Source organism: Amphiura filiformis, chromosome 1 (assembly GCF_039555335.1).
Source record: "Amphiura filiformis chromosome 1, Afil_fr2py, whole genome shotgun sequence".
In the NCBI taxonomy this organism is placed as follows: domain Eukaryota; kingdom Metazoa; phylum Echinodermata; class Ophiuroidea; order Amphilepidida; family Amphiuridae; genus Amphiura; species Amphiura filiformis.
The window spans coordinates 30,498,117-30,520,699 of NC_092628.1; the positions used below are offsets into that span (position 1 = coordinate 30,498,117).

The 22,583-nt window shown below is 36.9% G+C and overlaps 1 protein-coding gene across 1 annotated transcript in view; it reads right to left on the reverse strand.

The window, feature by feature from the left end:
- Positions 1–21,225, reverse strand: part of LOC140158149 (uncharacterized) — an 89,478-nt gene extending 68,253 nt beyond the window's left edge. The window contains exons 1-6 of the mRNA XM_072181317.1: positions 20,975–21,225; positions 19,573–19,757; positions 17,601–17,766; positions 16,428–16,600; positions 14,652–14,770; positions 13,495–13,753 (exon numbers count right to left, since the gene is read on the reverse strand). Of these exons, the coding sequence (XP_072037418.1) occupies positions 13,495–13,753; positions 14,652–14,770; positions 16,428–16,600; positions 17,601–17,766; positions 19,573–19,743 (888 nt within the window). The 5' untranslated portion in view covers positions 19,744–19,757; positions 20,975–21,225. The remainder of the gene's footprint in view (positions 1–13,494; positions 13,754–14,651; positions 14,771–16,427; positions 16,601–17,600; positions 17,767–19,572; positions 19,758–20,974) is intronic.
- Between the last annotated feature and the right edge of the window lie 1,358 nt (positions 21,226–22,583).

Here is a 22,583-nt window from a genome sequence, read left to right on the forward strand (position 1 = left end):
AAATTTTTGGGGAAAAGTCCACTTTTCACAAAATTGCCCCCCCCCCCCCTTTGGAAAAAAAGTCCACTTTTTCAAAATCAGCACCCCCCAAAAAAATCCTGCGTGACGGGCCTGGTGTGACACCATCAATCTTTCTTGAATTTCTACTTTTTGCATTATTGGAATGCCCAGTTGTGTACTAAAATGCCATGTGAAAGATTAAGCCTGAAGTGCTTTAATTACAGTAAGTTTTTAAACTTTACTGTAATTAAACTTAAAAGTTTTTATACTAAATCCGGAGATCTCTGGTTTTATTCGGAGTTCACCGATCGAATGATGGTTATTTCAGCATCGCTGTCACCCAAAGACCCCATGTTTTTTTATTAGCACATGCTCCATCACCCAAAGACCCCATATTTTTCCTTTCGATCTGTCATCCAAATACCCTTATGAGTCATTTATCACTGATTTTGTTACTTCTTTGGAAAACAAGCCATTTGAAGCCATTTAGAACTAAAAATTCAATTTTTCGAGGTTTCTTTGGCTCTCACCCAAAGACCCCATTTAAAAAAGGTCATCACCCAACGCCCCCCTAATGTAGATCCAAATGGTCCGCCTCTCACCCAATAACCCCATATTTAAGTTAGGCGGGCAGCCTAACTTATTTCTTTCTTTCTTCCTTCTTTCTTCTTTCTTTCTTCTTTCTTTCTTTCTCACAATTTGCTACTGCTTCCACATACATCCTTGATCGGATTTCGACCAAACTCAGTCACAAGCAGTATTGGGTAGCTGGCTACAAAAGTTATGGGTTGTTTAACGTCAGAGGTCATCCATCACATGGGTCAAAAAAAGATCACCAAAGGGCTTTTTGGCGACGGGAAGGGAAAGAAGGAAAGAATAAAAGAGAAAAGAAAGAAAGAAGTTGTTTGCTCTGGGTGGGATTCGAACCCAAGACCCCTCGCATGCCAAGCACTCAGTCGGCGACACTTTGCCACGGTCTTGGGCTTCGCTACACCAGCGAAAACCGTGCCTATATATCACTTAGAGGCGATTAATCATCACACCACGTGGGATGCACGCATACTAACAGCACATATATCAAGTAGTATTTTGTAGTATACAGGAGGGTTAGGGTTAAGGGGGGCATACAGAGGTCAAGGTCACATTTTCAAAATACCAGCTTTCCCCGAGCAATGTAGGCCTATATTAAAATGGCAATTAATGAAAATTAATCTTATCCAGCACAGTATTGCTGCTTGATCAGATCGTCACAATCATCCACTACTTACCTTGTGCCCTTCCAAAGGGCACAGTTGCTTAACTTACCTTGTGCCCTTGCAAAGGGAACAGTTGCTCTAGTTTGTATATTTTACTCTCACTGAATGCCAAAAAACATACTCTCACGGTCTCACCAAATGACCCCATTTTTTTGATATTTTGCTCTCACTGAATAGGCCTGCCAGCCCTTTACACCTATATCCATTTCATATAAATGTCCCCCCAGGTATAAATTATCATAATATTAATACAATCGGTAAGCTAATATACACATTGTAGGCGCTGGAATGAAATAGCAAATTTTTCTTTGTTATACCTCATTTGTTTAGCTTAAAATTAAAAAGGGACGTACAGTGTGATCTGTATAGCTATCAGTGAAAACTAACATTTAAATAGGAATCTGTTCTTCTTGCAAATCACACATTATGGCTTTAAATGTCATATTGTTGTACATGTACTTGATATCATTAAAGTGTACAAAAATATTTCTTGTACAATTAATACTTACCACAGAACTGCTCACTGCAATAACTGATAGAGACTGACATGTAGCACTCTCTCCAAACACAGACTGGCATAATCTACATGTACATGTTATAATTGAATCTGTTGTGCACTTGACCTTAAATTTCCGAACAGTGACTTAATTAGCTAACAACGCCCAACACTCCACATACAATTACTGCTGTAGATTTAAAATGCATGTGGAGGGAGCTATACTTCAGATTCCAGAAAAATATGCAACTAATTTTTTTGGATTAAAAAACATATAGAATTTTAATTTTACGGGAGTGCATCTTTAGAGATCCAGTTAAAGTATGTGTGTTTTGTCAACTTTCTGTCTACAAAGAATTTTAATTTTAATATGTTTAAAAACATATTATCCTGTTTTGCAGAATGAAATATAGTTGGCAAAAGTCAAATTTAATAGTTTGCCAATTTGATAGAAACATGCAATTTTGCACCATTTCTTACAAATGGAATCACAAAATTCAAGGCATTCAAAATTCGGAGGTAGGCCTATTATAGGCTATAAGTTTACTCATAATATCTAATAGTTTTTATGATAATTTTGAAAATTGGTCATAAAATATATATATATAGGCCTATTATTAAAAAATCTTTCCAAAAATTAGAATGCATAAACCTATAATTAGTAGCTATTAGTCTTTGTACAAGTCTTTGGGCTTGATTGTTGCAGCATACAGAAAATACCCTAAAATCACATGTTTTGGTCCTTATTTCTAAAATTAGCCCAAATATTAAAATGTAAAAGTTTTATTGTCAGTTAGAACTAACTAAAGGAAGAGGATTTAACTAGGCCTATGGTTTATTTGGCAAAACAGTACATATTTTAATCACAAAAATTTATTACAGTATTTTTCTGGTCACACCCCCGATATTTGCTGTTTTCAGTCTCCATGTACTAACCTCTAGCCTAATTGTCTGCAATTATCTGGTATGGACAAAGAAATCCAGAACAATGTCAAGCCCAAAAATCAAGTTTTACACATGACCCAAAGATGTCAAATTAAAAATCAATTATGCACCAAACACTCCAAAACCTGTGGTACCATTATTTCCTGGTGGTTTTAACACCCTATTTTACTCTTTGGTTCAAGTTCATACAAAGGTCAAAGGTCTCGGTTTATTTGGTGTTTTTATAAGTCCATTAATTTTGTATTTTAAACAAAGAATATACGCACTCGATTTTATCCCGTGCATATCAGAAAACAGTAATAAAATCAAATCCAAGCAAATTGTGGTTTTATTTTTAAGCTGGGCATACTTTTAGCAAAACAATTGCGAAGTAAATCTAGCAAGAGTGAAATTAGAAGCTTTTCACAAAGTCATGCCAATAAGGTGCGCCCATCTCTCTTTCATTGGCGTTTGGGCCAGACTTCTGCATGTAATGTTGCTATAGGGGGATCGCTACCCCTCCTCTACAGCGAGTCTGTTACCTTCCCAGTATTTAAGAATGCAGGTACCCATTTAAACACCTGGGTGGAGTGAAGTAATCGAGATAAAGTGCCTTACTCAAGGGCACAACACGATGGCGTCACCGGGCTCGAACCCGCAACCTTCTGATTATGAGTCAGTGCCCGTTCCGCTAGACCACCGTGCTCCAAGAGTATGCGAGTGAAAAATATGGCATTGTTATTTTAGGCTGAAAGGCCTTTTCAGTGCTTTTGGAACTAATTAACTTAATTTGACCCCTTTAACGTAAACAAAAACAAAATTCAATGTTTTATTGAAGTGCGCACGACCTTGTTCTTCGCATCACAAAAGTCCGTTTTCCGAAATAATGTAACCCGTAAAAGTGTTTAGCCTCACCAAATTGCCAGTTTCAGTAATTTATTATAGATAGTCGAAGCATACTGGTAAAGGTGCAAGACTTTACCAATAACTAGATCTTGCAATGCAACTTCACTAATTCTGTGGTTTTAATAATCTGGTCAATAATAGTTTTAAAGCTTTAATGTACAATCTTTTAATATTAAATAACTTGCTTTTTTTAAAACCTGATTTCTTGGCATATTTGTAATGTTTACACATGTCACAACTTACACCTAAATCGGCTAAATTTGTTGTTTGTAGGTCAACAGAGCAATTTTGACATAAAATCATAATTATGACTTATGTCTGCTATCTAGAACTCCATGTTAAACAACCAAAATAGCTAGTGGGTTTCTTTCAATTTCCCTTGAAGTTGTTACTTAAGCTTAAAATGGACAGAAGTCTTCCTGGCAGTTATTACTAATATTATTTCGGGATTTTTGGGTAAGGAATAAATTTAAATGATGATTTTGGGGCTTGAGCAAACTGGCATGTGTACATTTTTGAGAGAGAAAAAAACCAGGATTCAGCAGGGAATGAACCCCGGTTGCTGGATTACCGGTCCAGAGTCTGTACAAATATTTTGATATATTATAATAATAATCAACCCTTCTACGCAGCCAGTTTGATAACATCCCTTTCGCACAAGTCTGTCTTATCCTCATTCTCAAAAAAACTCACCTAGTTTGTATAAATCCCTTATTGTAAATCTAAGTTACAGTTACTACTCCCGAATCCAGGAAATACAAAACTAATTTGTGTTAATTATATTTTAATTAATAATCCAGTTTTGCCAAATTAAATATAACCCAATCCTTTACATTATTTGGCAAATAAAAGTCAATGCAATTTGGCATGTCATTATTAAATCTTGAAGAAGGAAAATTCAAAGATATCTTGCACTTCCCACAATGCATTTCTTTCCTGCACTGATTTGCTATTCTGTGTAACATGGGTGGACAGTGACAAAAACCCTCAATTCGCTGTCGTAGTGGCTCCAAGCCTTATTAATTATTATTATCCAAGGTAAATTTTCGCGGGAAAATTTTCTGGACACGTGACATCCATGGGCGCAGACATATTAGCATTATGGAATGTGACCCCGAGCACAGCGGGTGATCTTCCAATGTATTTGAATAGGAAGGATTCCTCCTTTGATGCAAAATAAGTAACTTGTCGCAAGTTAATAATATTATGGTAAGAGTTTCCGTAGATAAATATTTTTTTCCGTAGGTAGATATTTCTGAAATTACGTTTTGATGATATTGTGAAGAAATTAAGATTGCATGATATTTAATAAATTTGCAAGACACGAATTTCTATCGAAATTGCAGCCAAGAATACTATTCTAATTCAAAATTACTAGGACTTGAATAGCGAGGTCATCGCCGGGGGTCAACGATCAGGCTCGAGGTCACACTTACATTGATACCCATTGGTCACGTGTCCAGAAAATTTTCCCGTGAAAATATACCCATTAATGTTGACTGTTTGTGTTGTGACTTTGTGTTGCGATCATTTCGATCAGTGATTCGTAACAAAGAAAGCGTGAACCAGTTGACCTAGCAACGGCCATATTGCAACGTGCACTACAACAGCGAATTAATAGAAGTTGTCCAGATCTTGCAATTGGTGGGTTTTTTGGTCTTTTGTCACTATTGTTGTCCCATGTTGGACTGAATAGCAAATCAGTACAGAGCAGAAAATGTATTGTGGGAAGTGTAAGATATCTTCGCTGGGCAAAAACATTAGGCCTACACTTAATCTTAATATATTGGTTAACTTTTGATAATTGATTATAAACAGAATAGAAAATCATTGGCAAAGCGTCGGACTGATATTATACTTGGTAAAAGTCTTCAGGCTTGATTGTCACATCAGCATACATAATAAAAATTCCTTTAAAAAAGGAATGTGGCGCCCAATGTGAACTTGGACGTGATATGGTGAATTCCATGGTGTGTAGATTTGGTATTATAATGATTTTTCTAGGGAAGAGTAGAAGATGATCAAATGCAAGAGAAATGTGTTTGATTGGGGAAGGTGTTCTGACAATCCAAATATAAACATAGTCCACCTCAAATGACCTGTAACAATTTGTGATTGACATTACTTAATTCACCTCGGATGACTTTGATCTGACATTCAACATTTTCGCTTTACACCAATCATATCCATAACAATTTAACTCTTACAACTTCCTGTCAACTCTCTAATTTAAAACTCTAAATTTCTGTCTGTTTGCCTTTTCTGTCTTGAACCATTTTACACTACAATTTATTAAGATAAGCAAACATTGCTGGGTAGATAACAGGATTTAGTTATTTACTTAATCCAATCATGGAGGTAGTAGCTAGAACTACCTCCATGATCCAATCATGGCATTAACGCACATTTTGGTCGTCAGTGTTTTAAAATACAACAATGTAGAACATGTATAATTAATATGTCGTGTTGTTTGCATGCAGTTTGCCGCCCAATTGTGCCACCATATTGTAACTTTGGCAATAACCGCTATATAGATTCTATGGTAATTAGCAAACAAAAGCCATCAGTTTAATAGGCCTCGTTAATTGATCTTATCACTATGGACCACAAGAGTCTCATCCCAATGGCATAGTCCAATAACCTCAATTACATAATCATAGTGCAAAATTTGACCTCAAGTTGCAGAGTATGAGTTTGTGTACAAAGGATGAATGTACAAATGTATTAGGGTTTTTCTATTCCCATGATAGATGAGCATGTTGTGGATCCTAGTGTATGGTCAAATGTCACCGTCTATCGGGTTCTAAGGCACACGGTAAACTGGTTGAACTCATACAAAGGTCAGGATTTATTTGGTGTTTTTATAAATCCTAATTTTGTATTTTAAACAAAGAATATACGCTCACCATTTTATCCCGTGCATATCAGAAAACAATAATATAATAAATTCCAAGCAAATTGTGGTTTTATTTCTGAGCTGGGCATAATTTTAGCAAAACAATTGCGAAGTCAATCTAGCAAGAGTGAAATTAGAAGCTTTTCACAAAGTCATGCATATATATTGTGGCGCCTCCGTAGAGGGCGCCACAAAAACACACAATGGGAATAGGAAAAGTGATCTTTTATTTGGCAAAACAATGTAACATTTTGTTAATTCCCAAAAATTAAGTGCTGTATTTTTCTGGGATGAGGAGAAGATAATTGCTTAATGGTTACACCAGTTTTTATAAGGACCTTTTGATTTGATTTCAAAACTGAACACATATATTTGTACCAAAAAGTACCATTATGGTTGCTCCATTCTTACTTAGTCTTTAATAGCTTTTAATGTTCAACTGGTGTAAATTGTAAATACATGCCATCCCATGTCCTAATAGCCATCCTTTGTATCCAAATTGGTGACCTATCTGGATCTACATCAATGTAGAAACGATGAAGAATCTTACACATCACAACTTTGATTTCATTCAGAGCAAAATGTTGACCAATGCAGTTTCTGTAATTGATACAAATTCATAGAAAATATGTTGTATTGGTATGGCAGTTTCTTATTAACACTTCATGGTATATGATTGGCCCTTATTAACAGATGATGCTAGGACTTTGCCAGTTGGTGAAGCAGCTGTAGTTATTATTAGTCTTAAAACATTTTAATTTTAAAATGCTACAGTATATGACCTTTGATCAAACTTTAATAAAAAAAATATCTCTATCGAGATTGCTATTGCTACTTGACAAGAATCTGCCATGTTGAAGGCATTTTCCGCTTTGAAAATTGTTGCACTGTTTAACATAAACACAGCCAAATTAAAAAGTCGCCACTAGTTCCATCCCCATTTAATCAGATGGAACTAGTGGCAACTTTTTAATTTGGCTGTGTTTACATCATTACACCACAGATTGATGGGAATGCATGGATGGGATGAATGAATGTCAGTGTTTGCTGTCAAACAAGGACACACACAAGATTTTACTGACCTATCAAAGGGACCGGCCTACCTGTAATTATAGGGGCCCGTAGGCTTTGAAAGATTTTAAATACTGTTGGGGGTCCATCAATATGATGCTGAAATTATTGAAACCTTCAAATAGGTACCTTACCTAAGAATGACCCACTTATGGAACTTGGCTTACATACACCAAAATTATTAGAAGTCAGACAACTTGCTATTTACTGTTTGATTTTAAATGAGATCAACCTGAACCATACTCACAACAAGTAGAAAATGTTCAGTTTTTGTTATTACGTGTGATAAGTCCTAACTTACGCTTGCGTAAATTCAGAAAGGCATGTGTCAGTCAGTAACACAATATGCAAAATGCACTTTGGATAGGTGACTATACAGCATTCTATATAATGAGATGATCATAGTGTAAGTCACTTGCAATTACGCAAAAAAAAATTGTTTGTTTGTCCTCCACAGCTTTTAAAGAGGGGTGGGGGGCGTTTTTTTTTTTTTTTTTTGATTTAGCGTATTCCTGGACCTAGATTGAGCTAAAAGCTACAATCATTCATGATGACTTAAAAAACAACAACAGTTTGTTTCTTTTATATGCAAAGTTATAATTTGTGTTCATGTCATCATCTTTAAATGCTTTAAAAACTGATATAAATCCAATGTATTTTGAAGTCATTAATAATATAAATAGATTATGACATGAACACAAATTAAAACTTTGCATATCGAAGACATAATTTCATTTTTGGGGGGGGGGCTTTTTATTTTCAACCATGAATGATCCTACCATTTTTTTTAATTTATTTAAAAAAAATAGAAAAAAAAAAATATTTATCAGGCCTTAAACTGAGGAGCGGGCGGTGGAGGACAAACAAACAACATTTTTTGTTTGGCCTTAGGGTTGAATTATTAATGTCATTTTGGTTCACTATTTGTGACAGATATCAGGACTAAACAAGTAATGTGGTAAATATTTAGGTTTTATGGATTAAGCTAAATATATGAATAGGCCTCTTTAACATAGGCGTAGATCCCGGGGGGATGGGGGGGATTTATCCCCCACCAATATTTTGCCAGGGGGGGATGGTCACCCATCCAATCATCCCCCCCCCAATGTTGACGCCTGATAATGGGTTTCTGACCAAATTAACCTCATATTTGCCCATTTTAGCCCCAAAAGTGCAAATTTTCTCGCGCTGCGCTTCGCGCACATTTAATCTACTTTTACACCATATTTCATCAGTTTAGCTTCAAAATAGCAAAAATTTTCACACGCATTTATATCATAAACTAATTCTGTCGCCAAAGGGTGCTGGATTGACTATACTTCAAGATTTTTTTCCAACTTCATCCCCCCCCCCCATGTCAAAAAGAAATCTATGCCACTGCTCTTTAACTTTATTCCAAAATTGTCATAAACTTAAATTACTGGTAATTAGCAGATTCAAGGTCATTTGTAATCAGGGTAAGCAAGAGAGGGGGCACAAAATTGTACCAAAATATTGTCAGTAAATATGCTGGAAAATACAAGCATGTATAAATACATAAACCGCAAGACAAATTAATGTGTAGTGTGTGCCAGTGCATTATGCACAATCAATGCATAGTTCACATTTTTCTCTAATGCTTGCTCTGATTGATTCTCACTATCTAAGCATGTATAAAAGGCTGGCTGCCAAAATGTGTACAATTATTAGGCCTTTCTTGACCATTTTGACCTATTTTTGATAAATGTTGCTTCCCGAAAGATCACCATGCCCCCTCTGAAAAACAATCCTGCTACTGCCGGCACACACTAATAGGTGTGAGTGTTTGTTTGACATACCTTGGTCCAGCAGAGAATGGTAAGAAGGCGTGAGTGTGTCTGTTCTTGATGTTTTCATGTGTGAATCTCTCAGGATTGAACTCCTTGGGGTTAGGCCAAATCTTTGGATTATAATGCAGGTTAAATATTGAGCATGCTACTGTGGTACCTGAAAAACAGTCATAAAAATGTCCGATGTACAGAATAAAGCAGATATGCATTCTTTTGCACAGTAAGTATAGAGCAAAAATGTCCTGAAATAAGTAATTTTTCTTTAAAATTTCCTGAAATCATGAATTTCCTGAAGTGACATAAAGTGGAGAAACAAAGAGCTATACAACTAAAAACTGACAATAAGTACTGGGTACAGTTACATGCCAGGACCATGATGTTTACATGTTTGCATTGCAAAAATGAGCCCAATTCGTCGGCTGTATTCCATAGTGGCGTATAATGATTTTTGGTCATTTCTTTGAAAATTGGCACATATGTTTTTAATGATGTTTTCTTTCAATTTTCTAAGTCTCATCAGTCAAAACTAGCTAATTAATTAGTAATTAATTAATTAAATGTGGCGTATAGTTACAAAGACAGTGAATTTTTTTGTTTTCCATAGTGGCGTATCGACCATACACCACTTTTTATACACATTTTATAATTATGAAATATCGGCAAAAAGGAAAAACATTGTATGTCATAGTGGCATACACGTCTTAGTGACGTATCAGACTTATACGCCACTATGGAATACAAACGACGAAAAGTAACGGCATAAGGATTACACGCCGACCGAGGTGGCGTAAGGTTAACGTTAGGTTAGGGTATTGCGTTTTGCTTGTTTTCCATAGTGACGTATAGCTTTGTGCTTTTTGTTTTCAGTTTGCCAGCAATAGTATGTATTTATTTCTTTTGAAAAATATATAACAATAAAATCTATTTCGTTTACTACAGAAATTTCACATCATTTACAAAATATAATGAATGTCTGATTTACACAACTCGATTTTAAATTGACATTTCTTCAAACCCGATTTTCTCGAAAAGTTGTTTATTCGCAGCGCCCCACTATACGGCACTATGGAATACAGACGACGAATTATATAGCATGCGTAGTTGTAGGTAGAGCTGAACCAAAATGACTTTTGCCTACCCATCCGATATTAATTTTCTAATACATGTATTGACCATTATTAAACACTTGAGAAAGTTCCTGCAAACTTATTGGTTCTTAGCTGTGTTATATGACACAATATAACACAGTTCAGCATGCGCAAGTTGATGTGATACGTATAATTATGCGCTATTTGAACCAATCATGTTGCATATAGCAACAATGGGACTGATCAATTCTAAGCCCTAGGTAATTCCTTATTTGAATTAGTATTTATGAATGCAAATAAATGTATTGGTTTTAGCCGCTGCCATCATCAAAGCAACAACTTAAAATAATGATGTCGCCCATGTTATATGAGACAATAAGACACATGACAGCGGCTAAAAACAATAATTTTATTTTTTAGATATCCGATCCGATATGATATTTGTTTTGCTTTTTAAGATTTTTTTTGGTATATTTGTAGAGTCCCTGGACCTAGAGCCACTGGCTACGATCATTCATGGTTGGTTAAAAATATTTTGAAAAAAATATAAGTTTATAAGTTTGTGTTCATCATTAAAGATACAAAATTGTATTTTTTTTCCAAATTTGTATTAATCAACCACAAACATGACAAAAGATTTTAGTAATAGCTCTAGATCCAGGGACTCTCAAAATCAGCAATAAAAAAAATTCAAAATAATAAACATATATTGTTGAACCATGAAGCACATATTTCCACAAAAATTTACACATTATAATCAGACACAAAGAAACAAACTTATAAAAATAAGAAAACATACACTAACCTTTTGGTACAACAGTTTGATTGGGCAGTGTGACATCTTTCACCAGCTTCCTCATTATAGTCATTGCAGGTGGGTACATTCGTAAGCTTTCCTTGATACACATTGTCAAATATGGTAGATTACATAAATCGTCCCTAGTGTAAAACAAAATCACTTTAATGAAGCAAACCAACATAATCTGTGGTTCTGCACAACCAATTAGCCTTTTTACACAAAAGGAGGGCAGTCTTCGATTTGGGTAAAACCCAGCAAATTATTCAAAAGACTTTACCCAATTTGTGCAGCCCCATATCCTATTGTGTCCACCATATCTCGAAAAGGCTAATTTCCCAAAGCTATCAAAATTGCCTGCAGTAAAGAAACTGATCCAATATTTTGAGCAATAGATTGGAAGTCAGGTAGATTTATAGGTTTCGTGTTCAGGTATAATAATTACCCTGGTGTAAAATAACATTAAAATCATGACATCTGCAATGGGGTTAATCTGTTCACATTGTTTTCTTTTAATATTTAAACACACTAGCTTGTGCCAATAGCCCATTCCAAGTTTAAAATTTGCCCAAAATAAAACTCAAAATGCAGAAGAACATGGCTCATAAAAATCTTCAACAACTTACAGATATAAACACACAATTGCTGCAAGTGATCAGTCATTGTCTCTAAATATTCTTACCACTTGAGTCTGTCATCTTCCTTTTGGTCAAATAATTGTTGTATTTCATCTCTACACTTCTGTTGATATTCTGGATGTTTAGCTAGATTATACATCAACCATGGGATGGCACAGCCAGTGGTGTCATGACCTGCAAACATGAAGGTGTCAACTTCTTCACGGATCTCTTCTTCATTCATACCTTTACCATCCTCATCCTGAATAAGATAAAATTGCAAAATGAAATAATTTAGTGTTTATTCTCAACAACACTTTGATTTGCACCAACAAGGCAGCATGATTTGCCATTTAAAGGCCCATTCAGTGATTTGCTCACCCGCACGATCGTAAAAATCATCAAAATTCAGATTTTGGTACCTTTGTCATAGATGTGCTAACATAGCCTGTAATTTAGATACTGACAATATCTAAATTAGCTATGTAGGCCCTACATGTATTTGAATGGGGCTTCAACTTCGTTTCTACTGCTGTTTTCTTTGTTTTTTTGCCAATTTTTTATTTCAAAAATACCAATGACAATTTGAATGACTTATCCTTCACTTTTAAGCAATTTATAAACAATTTTATTTTTTTACACTTGCGCTTGGATCACTGAATGGGTCTTTAATGTTAGCGGTGGTTTTAGCTTACAAAAATGCGGGGAAAGTTGCTGGGTCATTCCATACAAAATCAAGGAGTGGCACCCTCTGACCCCTCAGAATTTCTTTATATTTTACTGAAATGTTGTATCTGTGGTAATATGAAAAATCAACAAGTTTGAAATATGTAGCTCTTGCGAATTTTCTGTGGCAGACATTTGAAGTTGGGGGAGTCTAAATTTGATTAAAAAAAGCCTCCCCTTAAAATGAATTGCATCCTTAGGAGTCTGTAAACAAAGGGGTGGACATCAATAATACTTTATTCAACCAGGGTTGCCAAATCTGGAATTTGGTAGCACTATTGGGCGACTTTTGACGTTTTTCTCTATGGCTTCTGACAATTTGCTCTCCCATAGAAACTGATGGTTAAGAAAAAAATTGAGTGACTTTCAACATTGGCTCCTGCGACCCTGTCCCATGGAAACTAATGGTTAAGACTAAGAGTAAATTTATATAACTTTTCAATTATTTGACCTGCGATTTGGGCTAAAAGAATTGGGCAACCCTGTATTTAACTCCTAATAGGTGAAAATTATTTGATTTTTGTTGCTATGTGTGTCAATATAGTTCCAACTCACAAATTCACAAAAGTATGCATCAATCTAGCAAAACACACTTTGCATAGTGCTGCATCCAACCAAGCGCAGTGATTTATAGTGCGCTACGCACAGGCACAATGCCTAGACGTTGATCCACAAGCCTCAGCACACTTTACATCCCTATTTGTCAATTTCTTGTCCCATTTTTAGTCATTTTAAGGACATTTCACTCTTTGCCGTCCACATTTTATCCCTGAAAAATTTCTGTGGGGTGGCCCCTGGATAAGCCACTGCATCAAACAGCATGTACACCAATCAATCCACAATGTTATGTCATGTTATATCATTGGCAAAAAAACACAGAGTAGAGATAAAACAAAACAATAAACTTTACCCTAGCTGCAAGTAGAATATCCAAGAAGTCCAAATATTTGCCTTTCCGACCTTTAAACCCTTCTCCGCCTTCTTCTATCTCTCTCCTGCATTTTCTGATGGTTGAACGTGACTTCTCATGCACGATGTGACAAAGTTTACGAAACCTTCTTCCAAGCGGTGACAACTTGAAGATCATTTCATTCAAGTATTGGATTTTAAGGGCTCGGAGAGTGATTATCTCTGACAGCTCGTGGACAGCATTGATGTATTCATTTTCTCTGAGAGAGAAAAAAACAAACAATGAAAACAGCAGGCATGAGTAAACTTTTGATTTCTTGAAATAAATAGAGATCTTAGAACACAAGTTAATCAACTTTATTTGGAGGGCCATACCTGGGGGAAAATGTGTTTCAAAAATACATTTCTGAGGGCCAAATACAACTCCATTTATCAAGCTATGTTTTCCTTTATATTTCAGAGTCGACTGATCAGTGCCAGGGGTAAGTGCAACAGCTGCCCTGTGAACATTTGGGAATTCACATACACAAATATGTACTCATCTACACATGGCAGCTATTGCACCTACATTTGTACCCACTTCTGGCACTCTTATTTATGAGTAGCAGTGTAAAAATTAAAAAAACAGTAGTCTAGCATGTACGATAAGATAACATTCTGAGGTAGCCCCCATGAACCCTGCCTATGGGCCTGCAATCTGGTCTGAGATGTTAAGATCATTTCTATGCCAGCAACTCCAGACTCTAATCCCAACTCATACATGTATACACAGAGGATGAAGTCAACTTTAGCCAAATTTGAACTCGACTTTATTTGTGTGTAAATAGGGTTGTTGCGTTCTGAACTTGACTTCAGAAGTCAACTTTTGTTAAATTCAAACTTGACTTCAAACTTGACTTAACAGTGTAAACAAACACATAATTAAAAGTCAAGTTCACATTGGTTATTTGACGCATGAGCATGTGGAGAAGTCAAATTCACAATTTGTTTTGAAGTTGACTATGGTGCATCCATCAACGAATAATGTATGCTAATCCCTATGCTAATTTAGTCCAAACTAAATTCAATGTTGCAATTGAAGTCAACTTCGTTGTGTGTAAACAGGGTCCTAGATATTTGTTGGGATTTTTCAAAATCAAATTTACTATGCCTGCTTACCCTTGTAATTGGCAATTGCTTTCATAACTAAATGAACATTTCAGTAAGCTATCCAGTGTAAACAGACCAACAGGCTTGAATACTTCCATTGACTTCCCTTCTGATGCTGAAAATTTATCCTGGAATAAACCGATAATAATTCAAAAAAGGGGAATTGCCTTTCTGTCTTTACTATACCACTCATCAGAGCGCATCAGTTCACAATTATATGCACTTTACCTCACACACTCCAGAGCATGCAGAGTGCAAAGAATGCTGATTGTCCCTGCTTTTCCAAATTAAATTTGGACTCCAAGCTAAAAATGGGGAGAGGTGCCCCCTGACAAAAAAATGAAAGATAATACTGGGTCAAAATGATGCAACCCGGAAATTAGTTCGACTTTGCTCCCCGGCCGCACCAGAACTGAGAAGAGAAATGTTTTCCCCCATGACCAAGTAAGCTGGCTACGCCCTGCTATTTTGAACAAATTGTATAAAAAGTAGCCCTTGTGTGTACTTTTGACATTGACAAGAATTTTTTCATGTAGGCTATTTTGTGAAATTTGAGGGAGAATAATCGATCTTAGCCCTGTATATTTTCAGCCCTGATTGACAGACGGTACAAATTGGGACAGCGGTCCCAGATAGGTCATCTGAAGAATTGGGTATGAACACCATGCATAATAAATATTCATGTGAAACATTGTTATTTTTCTCATTTTTGTGAAACACTCTGTGTTTACTTTCAGCCAATTTTACAAGTTGACATCAAATGACCTTTGACCTCAGCATGTGACCTTGAATACCACCATTACATGCAAGTTCCCATAATGCAGCTTTGGTTCAAATTTGATATAAAATTGGATGGTTTTAACCCAATACACAAATTTATTGGTTGAGCTATGAGTTTTAAAATATTGGATGAGATATAGTTGAGTCCAATATTTTAAAACTCATAGTGAGACTAATAAATTTTGCATTGGGTGAAAAAACCATCCGATTTTATCATTATTATGTATTCAGAATCTTTTCTTGATCTTTTTTTGGTCAAAAACATGATTTTTGTTCAAAAATGTAATTTTTAGAAAAAAATGTGATTTTTGGTTTAAGTTAAAATGTGATTTTGGTCAAAAATATGACTTTTGGTATGAGTTTTGGTCAAAAATTCCAACACAGTCCAAGTGTTGATTATATATATTAGACTCTTCAACTCTGTACAAAGTATAGGAAGGAAGATTCTGAAAACATAATAATGGTTGTAATGGGATTTGAACTGTTCATATGAGACCAAATTTTAACCAAAGGCCTTATATAATTGTTGATGTTGATGACGGATGGACACACAACTAATGATGCCACAAAGTCTTTTCCTTCGGATGACCTAAAAAGATATTTTCTGGTTTTGATACTTTAAGGTGGTACAACAACCCTGGCCAATTTTGTGCTTATTTTTGCATTTTTCTCAAAAATTATAGCGCATTGGTGACAAGAAAGATATGTATATTATAGGGGCACTGCACTGGAAATTTTATTTCAGCACAGACAACAGTTGTGGAGTTACAGTCAAAAATGAGGGAAAACCAATATTTGATCAATAAATCAATAACTACTTGTCTTGAGTCACTGAAATTCCAGTGTAGTAACTGGATTCCTTACCCCTATAATATACATAACTTTTGTTACCAGTGTGTTATTAGATTTTGAGAAAAATGCAAAAATAGCCACAAATATCTCCCAAATTTGTTGAAAGAAAGTTCTGCAGCACTGAGTCTAGTCTCATTTTATATATATACTTACCAAAAGAATGTCAGCAGAATCAGAAAAGATATTCAAATATGGCTTGAGAATTTCAAAATGAAATCCTGTTGTCAACAGTCGTCTATGTCGATGCCATTTTGGACCCCCAGCAGTCAGTAGTCCATCACCAATCCATGGAATTACCCAGTCATAGACGAAATTATCTTTATAATCTATGAAATCAAGTTGAATAAAAATTCAGTTTTAAAATGATAACATTTATTACTGGCTACACTTAATTATTTGGTTTAGCATTTATAATTCTACCAATATCTTCCTTTTTTGTATTTGTAAACTTGTCTGAAGAATGAGAACCTGTTGTTTTGTTTTCCACAGACCATCCAACAAATCACTGATCATGCAAAAAAACAAACTTGAGAATGCAGTTGGCATTTCTTATGCAATCACAGATTCACTGCCTCATTTATGAAGGCCTGGGTCCGTATAGAGGTCCTGCATGTGAAGTTCAGTGAATTTTGGTCTTTTAATTGAGTCAAAAGTTTCATACGCTTCATGCCCGAATATTTTGACTTTCATTGCTCGAGGGGCGCAGAATTGATGCTGAATTGGTCAATTCAGTGCCCCCCTCAAGGTGGTGTCCAGGGCATGTGCCCCACTCTGCCCCCCTCGCTACACCACTATCCCAGCAGTATACTAAATAGACTGCATTACGGCCAGTTCAAATCCTCTGTTTGAAGCCAATCAATAAAAGCATGCGGGCCTCTATGCACAAAACAAACCTCTGCTCTGTTTGAAGCCAATGGATAAAAGCATGCGGGCCTCTATGCACAAAACAAGCTACACCAGGTCTAACATGGTTAAGACATGGTTAAAGGGGGTGCCTCTATGCACAAAACAAGCTACACCAGGTCTAACATGGTTAAGACATGGTTAAAGGGGGTGACTTCCTCTGGCCTCATTGGCCTTCTGGTCATCTCCTCCATGATTGGTTTGTTTGATACTTGTGTGATTTGTGTGAATTATGGAAAATAAAATGATCCTCTATCTTGTATTTTCTGTTAAGGGCAAATACACGAAGTGGCGGTGCCAGGAATTTTTTTCCAGGGGGGCATTGAGGGGGCAAAGTGAATTTCAGGGGGGAAGGCATCGGAAGGCATCAGAACTGGATATTTATACCAAATACACAAAATCACAATTGTGAAGATAACTGACCTGCATTAGCCACACACGCCTTGACATATTCAGGTGATGACATCATTAACATACATGTGAATGGACCCAGCCAAAATGGGGATAAGTCAATGGAATTGGTTTCTCCTCCTGGTGGTACAATCAGGTCCACTAGCGCATCCAGTTTTTTCTTCTCATCAGTAGGAAGCTGTTGACAGTATTAGACAAACAGTTCCACAGTAATTCAAAATAATTCTACACCAGGGGGGTTGATGTTGTTAACATAGATAGCAAAATGGTAGCCTTTTTTACATCTTCAACATGTTGTTACAGCAGCACATAAAAGTGGAAAAATGGTATGGTAAAATTGCTTAGCTGTCTTTCCCAAGAGCAACATCATGCTCGGGGTAGGGTGGGCATTCAACTTCAGAAGTGATGCGTAAGTACAATGTACCTGTCATTAGGCTGTCAGCCCCCTTGATCCCTTTCTTTCATGAAATTTATCCGGGGAATTTTATCATCAAAATGCCATAAAATAATGAGGAAACTTATTTCAGCAAAATTTCAGCACTGATTTTGTATCGAAAATTTTGCAAATTTGGGACAAACAAATAGAATTTTGCTCCATTTTTGAAATTTTCTATCCATTGACCCTTTTTTTCAAAATGTTACACCAAAGCTTTCATCAAAGCTTCTAATAGGATTAGAGTTAGGGTTAGGATTAGGGTTAAGGGTTAGGGTTAGGATAAAGGTTAGGGTTAGGATTAGAGTTAGGATTTGTTTGGTATTCTCTTACACGAAGGATACACCAAAAATGGGGGAGGGAAAGGGAAAGGTTTGTATCAAGTTTTGAAGTTTTCAACACAGAGAAGAATTATTTTGTAGCAGTGATTTTATTTGTCTATTATTCCAATGCTTGTCCTAAAACTTGTGTACTGACACATAGATAATAACAATAATAATAATAAGAAAACACATTCCATATTAGGTTTTTAATTTCTCAGGCTTTGAGAATTAGGATTTAATTAAGGTGGCCTAATCATGTAAAATAATGTTGGTACACTCTGGCATACTAAATGTAAATTGAATCCCATCTGCCCCAATTCATTGTTCGGCTCTACAGTCTCCCCAACATTAAATGAGGGAAAATGGGGTTTATCCTTAGTGTAAGAGAGCACGAAATACTAATAGGATTAGAGTTAGGGTTAGGATTAGGGTTAAGGGTTAGGGTAAGGGTTAGGATAAAGGTTAGGGTTAGTGTTAGGATTAGAGTTGGGATTTGTTTGGTATGCTCTTACACAAAAGATACACCAAAAATGGGGGAGGGGAAGGTTTGTACTTGTATGAGGGCACGGTGGCTCAGTGATTACGGCTTTGGACTCATAATAATCTGAGAGCTTGCTTGACGTGCGTGGGTTTGATTCCCCGTCCCACCACCGTGTTGCGCCCTTGGGCAAGGCGCTTTGCCTCGCTTGCCTCACCCCACCCAGGTGCAATGGGCAGCTGTTAGGGGTAGTCACAGTCATTTTACTGATGGACCCTGCACCACTTGTAGGCTGCAAACGTGGTTCCGACATATTCTAATGACGGCGGAATAAATGTAAAGCGCTTTGAGGCTGTTTACGGCATATTTTTATTTATTTTACTTCCCATCACCACTTTTTCCCTTTATTATAGCCCTCAGCAGCATTTCAATAAAAGTGGCAATTAGTGGCACACTATACGCTGGCGAAGTTACGTAATAAATCGGATTAACTACCATAGCAGCTCATAGCAACAGGTGAAAACAATTTTGAATATATCGCGCCGCACTACAAGCAGGTTGCGCTCATCACCTGTGTATGTCTGCAATCATAGATTGAATACAATACCGGTCTTTTCAAAGATATACTAATCTTACAGGTGCAAGTGATCAGCATGATATGGTTCAATGCAGAGGTACCGCATGAACGTATCAGTGCAGTGCGGTATATTCAAAAATTATGAAGGCCTCCGTATTATGTATTATACTTACCACAAATACATGTCCCCAAATAGGATGTGCTGGTGCTAATTCTTGCATTTTCAGGTCCCGTATAAGTTTCTGATAATGCCATCTCTGTTTGAACAGCCTCCATATGTAACGGCATAGTTGAAAACCACACAGGAAAAGAAGCGCCTCAAATACAAGCCCAGGGGTTAACATTATCTCAGGTTTACCTAGTATAGAAGACAAAAACAGGAAATTAGTATCCATGTATACAATACCAAGAATTTCTTTAAAAAAACATACCGATAATCAAAAATAATAGTATGCGGTAAAGGGGTCACAGGTCCCGGGGTGGTCTCTCCCTGGTTGAAGGTTTATGGGAATGTGCCACGGATTTGGGGTACGTCTTCAGGGATATTGGTATATCTATGGATGGCTTTTCAATGAAGACCCAATTGTGCAAACCTAATCGTGCCCTTAAAAGCACCCAATTAGGGCAAATTTGGGTGATTTGTGAGTGATTTTTGTTGTAAATTGGAATACTGATGCAGCAAAAACAGCAAAAAGGATGTGTAGAGAGAAAGTATACATCCGGAAGTCTGTGTGACACATGCACAGCTAGGCCAGAGTGCCCATCTTTCTTCCAAAGCGATGGGTCCAGATTCCTCCATGAAATGTCACTGCGGGGGTAACATCTCCTCCATGGTGTGTATGTTACCTGGCTTTCTCGGCATTTAATAAGGGACCGTTCACAAACACTTATTAGGGAGGCTTGATGCAAACAAAATTCATCTCGAAAATTTTCCGCCCCCCCCTTTCAGATCTCAAAAATTTCAGGGACCCCCCTTGTTGACATGAAAATTATGGGTCAACCCCATAGAAAATGCAATTTCCTGGAAAAAATTGTGGTCAATTTTTCAGGCCCCCCTTTAGGCGGGTCAAAACTTTTAAGGACCCCCCCCCCATTTTGCATCAGGCCCCCAACAAGTGTTTGTGAACGGTCCCTAAAGCTGGTACCCATTTGAACAGCTGGGTGGAGAGAGGCAATAGGGGTGAAAGCTGGTGAAGACTCTTGCCTAAAATGTGCCTCTTGTGTGGAATTAAAAATTGGGAGAAATGAATAATAAAAAGGGGAATATGGCAGAGATCAGACACCGTACTAAGTGCACAAATGTGTTGGCACTGCCATCTTCACCATATTTAGGTTTGCAAATTGGGTTCTAACAAATTCGGCATGTTCAAGGGTGGGGGGGGGGGCAAGTAATTTTGTCAGACCAATGATAGACATCAAAACACCTGATGAAGCTCATCAGTGATCAGATATACCAATATACCTAAAGCCTAAGCTTAATGATTAGACCATAGATCATATGATCTTTAAATGTCATACTGTTGTATATCACATGCATTAAAGTGGCCAAAAATGTATTTTTTTTACAACACTTACCACTGAACTGCTACAATACTGCAATGACTGGTGATACTGGCAGGTAGCTCACTCTGTAGTACACCACTTTTGTCACCTTGAACTTCATGTTCTTTTCCTTTTCCTAACCTGTGACCTGTATAGCTACATCAATATTGTCATAACTTAAGGGTGCACAACACCAAATCTCCACAATTGTTGTATGAGTTCCAGATTGAGTATATTAATGTGTGTGAAGGGACTTGGAGGGGCACTAATTCATTTTGTGCTGCAGGAGGCATATCAGTTCAGACTGTACGTCCGTATATTCATTTGTTTACATGAGCTCACCCACCAAATGTACCATTTTCAGTCTCCAAAGCACCCCCTGGACACGCCACTGGTACGTATGAAGCAGTTTCGCCTTTCGCATTTCATGGAACAATCAGCCTTATCATATCAAAACCTTTCTAGGTGAAAAGTAACATGTTTTTTACCCAAAATAATATTCACTACACAATGAAAAGCAATAGTGACCTTGATGAACGCGAGCTGTGTGGAGTCATGCTAAAAATAGATCGTATAGTCTCACGCAAAGTCTACGCTATGCGTATTTCACGTAATGCGAATTATGCTGTGCCATATAGGCTGTGACTAAGACTGGCAGACCCAGCGAGTTATCGAAGGGACTAGAATTGACTTCTGATTAGGGGGTACCCATAGTTTTTTGTATTCTGCGAGACTAAATTCAGGTCTATCATAACCATTTTTAGATGACCATTAGGAAAATGTCCATACAGTCGATTAACCCCGAGAACATTTTTAATAACGTGGCGCTATTTCAGAGAGTGACTGTTGGAACAGGGCAGGATTGACAGGAAAACCCAGAAAAACTTGATCTCACGCAGGGAAAGGAACAAAATGAGTGAAAAGATGGAATAAATAAAAATTCAGGCGGGTTTATGGAAGCACCTACAGCTTCAAAAAAATAATTTTAGGGTTAAAGAATATCTCAAGGTAATATAAACGTGGGTATAGAATTCTGAGTTCACTGACGGCGATTTAAAGAAAAATTTGGTCATTTTTAGCCAGTTTTCTGTTGCGTTTAGAATGGCCAAGTCTGCCGTGAATTCACTGATTCTGAAATGTTACTAAAGGTTTTGATATGTATCAGGTGATGCTGAGAATTTGACACAACATCAGCTTGTCGGTGTTCCATTCTGAGGTGCCCCCTCCCAAAGACTTTATTTGAATGCATGAAGACCACCTTCTAACTCTGAGTGATATTTTTCATCCTCAAACAAATTTAATCACCGACAAAACTAGTTGCAAGGTTGGTTATAAGGGGGCTGACATTTTCTTCGGAAGGGGGTCATGAATATACTGGCGGGGGCGGGGGGGGTCATAGAATTTTGAGACCAAAATAATTTTTTAACAACCAAAATAGGGGGGTTAAGAATTATTAAGGGCTGGTGACCCAAAATGTGCGCACAATGTTTAGTTATACAATGCAAGTTTTTTGCATGCTCCGCGCACCTAATACACTTACAATCTAAATTTTCAACGCATTTTGCGCAATCCCCTCTAAAATTTTGGCGCGCTCCGTGCCTTACTTCCGGCGATGAATAATTTGTCTTGAGTCTGTATAGGC